Genomic DNA, 4,402 nt, shown 5'->3' on the forward strand with positions numbered 1-4,402 from the left:
GAACATTCTGGATTGTTCATGTAAATAAGATGTAAATATGAAGATGGTGTAAGAAGAACGAACTGAATTAACTGGTAACATTCACTGTTGATTTTCTTCATCTATCCTTTTGTTGCGTCGTTCTCTGTATCCGCTAGAGGTCAGAGTTGCGCTCTGGCAACGTTTGACGCCTCGACTGAAGATGAAGAAGAAAGTGCGGAAGTAGGTGTTCCAAGCTGATCACCGTTGGAGGAGGAAAGCTCGGCGGATTCTCTTCTTCCTATTTTAAACCAATCAACGCTCGGACGGACATCTGTCCACGTAGAAGATGGGCACCAGGGATGACGAGTATGATTATTTGTTCAAAGGTAAACCTTACACAGTGTTATTGGTCCCGCTAATGTGTTAGTGAAGAGGCTAACAGGCCAGCTGACTGCTGCCAGGCTAACTCTCCCAGCAGCCTTTGTGCTCTATTGGTGTTTCCTACGCTGCCACGGGCGTGTCAGTGGATTAAAGCAGCCGAGACACAGAGAGGGGCCGATCTTAGAGCTTTGCTGTGAAAACAGACGTGGATCCATCAAGTTCTGTCCGCCAACTTTTAGCTTAAAGGGTGGCTCCGGGGCTAGCTGTTAGCCGCCGCTAACCGCTGCCGTCCGTGGGTTTGGACACACCTATTGTGAGTGAACGGATAACATGGGAGTGAGTCAGGCGGAGCAGTACGTTCACAAATGCTCAGACCTTCAACCCCGTTTACGTCATAACCGCTGGGTGAGCCGTCAGTCTGAGGGTGAGAGTAGAGAGAGGGAGAAAAACATCAATTAGGTGTAAACGAACCTCCAGAGTGTAGGTGTGTCAACAAACTAAATGCAGCTGAAAACACACCTTTTCACTCGTTAAAATTTATTTAATCCTAGATTAGTTGCTTTTTTCCCCATCATATCTGGTCTGGTTGTGGTTGTTGAGGCTCAGATAGTTTTGAGTCTGGTTGTGGTTGTTGAGGCTCAGATCACAACAGGGCCTGTTGTTGTTGTTGTTTTTCTTCCACCTTCACTAACTTTTCTCTGTGGAAACTCACTGGACACTTCTCTAACCTTCTGTGTCAAATGTTGTTTTTCAGTCGTCCTCATTGGAGACTCAGGCGTGGGGAAGAGTAATCTGCTGTCCCGCTTCACCCGCAATGAGTTCAACCTGGAGAGCAAGAGCACCATTGGAGTGGAGTTTGCCACACGCAGCATCCAAGTGGACGGCAAAACAGTGAAGGCCCAGATCTGGGACACGGCCGGACAGGAGCGCTACCGTGCCATCACATCAGCGTGAGTGTGTTACAGCAGGGGTCGAGAGACAGACGGAGTGTGGTGTGTAGTTGACGTGTGAATCTTTCTGTTTTTACCCACTGTTCCTCATCGATGTAACGCATGACATGTTTGTTGCGGTTCGACAGGCTGAGAAGAGTTCCGTCATAACCACAGGATAAAAAGGAAACTATCTGTGGATGAAGTCCACGCCGTCTCATAGAACTAGAACAGAGTTGTCCATCTGACTGTCCTCCACTCCCAGAGGGTACAATAAAAATGTTAATGCTCAGTGATGGTTCTGTTACAGGTACTACCGTGGGGCAGTGGGGGCGCTGCTGGTCTACGACATCGCCAAGCATCTGACCTACGAGAATGTGGAGCGCTGGCTGAAGGAGCTTAGGGACCACGCCGACAGCAACATTGTCATCATGCTGGTGGGCAACAAGAGCGACCTGCGTCACCTGAGAGCCGTTCCCACTGATGAGGCCCGGGCCTTCGCAGGTGATTTTCAAATTTGTTCAATTTGTTTGGAATAAAATCATTTTAATGTTAATAATTAAAAAAAAAACACTTGTGAGCGCTGCTATGACAAAAGCTAACGCAATCAGGTTTAATGTGTGACCAGGGTCTTTTCTACAGTCGCTGTTGTTGTTGTCGTTGTCGTTCTAACTCTTGCCTCTGACCTGCAGAGAAAAATGGTTTGTCTTTTCTGGAGACGTCAGCGCTGGACTCCACCAACGTAGAGACAGCCTTCCAATCCATTCTGACAGGTGTGTGTGTGTGTGTGTGTCAACTCACTTTATTTAAAGGCGTGATCAGCATTTTGGGTAATAATAATGTACTCTGCTGGAACAGTGAGACCAATATCAGAAGCTAGAGGTCAGTGTTTCTCTCCTGGTTTTATCTGTGACAAATCCAAATGAAGGGATTATTAATCTGGAGGAATGTCCATAAAGTCGTCCAACAGTCTCAGAGGAAATGTCCCGAGTCGGTGTATTTCAGTCATGACTGTTCGGTGTCTTGTAGTTTCTTTTCTAAACTTCGGTCCAGTCTTTGTCCTCAACAATATTAAACTCTCTCCCTCTCCTCGACTCTCTCAGAGATCTACCGCATCGTCTCTCAGAAGCAGATGTCGGAGCGTCAGGAGAGCGACATGTCTCCCAGCAACAACGTGGTCAACATCCAGGTGCAGCCCACTGAGAACAAACCAAAGATGCAGTGCTGTCAGAACATCTAGCTCCGCCCACAGCCAGTGTGCTGCTACACCCTCTTACTTCCCCCTCTGTCCGCCACCCCTTCACCCTCCCACCCCACCCTCACCCCCACCTGTCGCCTCAGAGACATGTACAGTGCAGCGAGGGAGGGACAGGCCACGCCCTCTCAGGGCTGTGACTCCGTCTCTGCCCCTTACTGCACCTCCCTCTTTTGTCCTCCTCTCTCATCACCCTGCCCTCCTCCCCTCCACACCCCCGACTGCCCCCGTGCTAGGTTGAAAATGTATCCAAGTATAAGAAGAAGTTCCTCCCCCCAGCAGGACAGCAGGCAGCAAGCATTTCATAACATGTTGAATTTCATTAGTGTAGACGCGCTAACACACAAATGTCTTAATTTATGGACGGGATGAGTTCCTCTTCCTCCTCCTCCTCTTTCACCTCCCCGACCCCCTCCTCCCCCTTCTTGCTCCTTCATCTGTTTGTATGATATCCATTGACTGCAGCTGTAAATGAATTTGAAGCACATCACTGATGCTGTAGGTTTTGTTCCTGTGTATCCTGTCATGGTAGAGCCTCCTTATCTTCTTCCTCTTCAGCCTCCTCCTCCTCCTCCTCTTCTTTAGTGCAATGTACTGTTGGATTCTCAGAGCCCAAGATGAAAGAGCGCCTCCACTCTGCTGTGGTGATATTCGATATAACAGCTGTGAATGTTAATGTTTATCAGTTTGGTGAGACTCCAGGTAGAAAAACTTCCACTTTCAGTTTTTCACTTCGACTATGCACAGATCGGCTGCTTGGAATTTTCTCCTCTTGATATCAAAGTGAGAAACAGCAGTGTCCTGGTCTGACGTCCCATCATAACCAATAATGACTATCGGTAATCTGCTGTTACCAAGCTGACCTCTGCATTGAAGCCACAGACAACATGGAGGCCTCACTGAGGGAAGCAGGAAATGGATGAAGCTGAACTTTTAACACACTTTTAGTCTCAGATAATCCAGATTCAGAAATTTTAAAGACGGTTCTTGGAAGAAAAAAAACCCAAAACCATTCGTCAACGTCAGCCTCCCCTTAAATTCTCATGTGGGAAAAGACATGAGACTGAGCCTTGTTCTGGTCATAGTGCCTCTTCCACCTCTGTCAGCAAACACGCCTTGTCTTTGACCCTTGACCTCGTCTTTAACCACTCAGCAGTGACCCGTCTGCTGCTGGAGGTCGAACACCCGCCTCACTAAAAACCACCCACCAACTGAACCTTTGAGCTTTGCTCTGTAGAAGAAGCAGGAAGCAGCTGCGTGTATGTGTGCATGTGTGTGCGAGCGCTAGTGTGTGTGTCTGTGTGTATGTGTCAAGGCTTACGGCAGAGTGTTTGAGCCTGGCTGGCAGTGCCAATGGCGTTTCATGTAACAGACGGCGCTGCCAGCCGAGCCCGTCCAGACTCGCCTTCCTCGCTCCTCGACTGTTCTTTTTTTTAAGTGTTTTTTTATTTACTTTATTCCAACAGTGACTGTAATTGTAGTGTGAACAAGTGTGAAACCATGTTAGTGAATCTGGAGGCTTTCATGTGAGTGTGGTCATATATACGACGGCTTTGTTTTGTACAGACTGAGAAATTGTACAATTTATGTCTATATCTTAAGTTATCTGTTCATCTGATTAAAGCGCACCAGTAATAAACCTTTACTTCGTTTCCGTCCTCCAGTCTGTTCATCAGCTGACCTCTGACCTGTACGGCTTAAATGTTTTTAAACAAAACAACAGAAGAACACGTGGGGTTTTAATCTGAGACGACCTCAGATTAAAGAATAAAAGAGAAATAATCTGCATCAGTTTAGTACAGGGGTGTCAAACATACGGTCCTCTGGCCAAAACCAGCCCTTGGGGGTACAATCCGGCCCACTTGATGAATTCTGA

The 4,402-nt window shown here is 47.5% G+C and overlaps 2 protein-coding genes across 2 annotated transcripts in view; one reads left to right on the forward strand and one right to left on the reverse strand.

Moving 5' to 3' along the window:
* dapk2a (death-associated protein kinase 2a) overlaps window positions 1–187 on the reverse strand; it is a 5,865-nt gene extending 5,678 nt beyond the window's left edge. The window contains exon 1 of the mRNA XM_025055682.1: window positions 64–187. The gene's annotated coding sequence lies outside the window, so the exon portion shown is untranslated. The remainder of the gene's footprint in view (window positions 1–63) is intronic.
* Window positions 171–4,171, forward strand: rab11a (RAB11a, member RAS oncogene family). Its single transcript, XM_008310330.3, has 5 exons — window positions 171–347; window positions 1,097–1,292; window positions 1,582–1,775; window positions 1,964–2,044; window positions 2,375–4,171. Exons 1-5 carry the CDS (start codon window positions 308–310, stop codon window positions 2,509–2,511), a joined length of 648 nt encoding a protein of 215 aa, XP_008308552.1. The 5' UTR covers window positions 171–307; the 3' UTR covers window positions 2,512–4,171.
* The last annotated feature ends 231 nt before the right edge of the window (window positions 4,172–4,402 follow it).

The sequence above is a fragment of the Cynoglossus semilaevis genome, chromosome 5 (genome assembly GCF_000523025.1).
Source record: "Cynoglossus semilaevis isolate Cse_v1.0 chromosome 5, Cse_v1.0, whole genome shotgun sequence".
In the NCBI taxonomy this organism is placed as follows: Eukaryota; Metazoa; Chordata; class Actinopteri; order Pleuronectiformes; family Cynoglossidae; genus Cynoglossus; species Cynoglossus semilaevis.

Excerpts from the sequence above, each read along its gene's own strand:
- rab11a (XM_008310330.3), top strand. The coding sequence starts at position 308 with ATGGGCACCAGGGATGACGAGTATGATTATTTGTTCAAAG. Across the intron at positions 348-1,096 it reads GTATGATTATTTGTTCAAAG|TCGTCCTCATTGGAGACTCA; the intron begins GTAAACCTTACA and ends GTTGTTTTTCAG. Across the intron at positions 1,293-1,581 it reads TACCGTGCCATCACATCAGC|GTACTACCGTGGGGCAGTGG; the intron begins GTGAGTGTGTTA and ends GTTCTGTTACAG.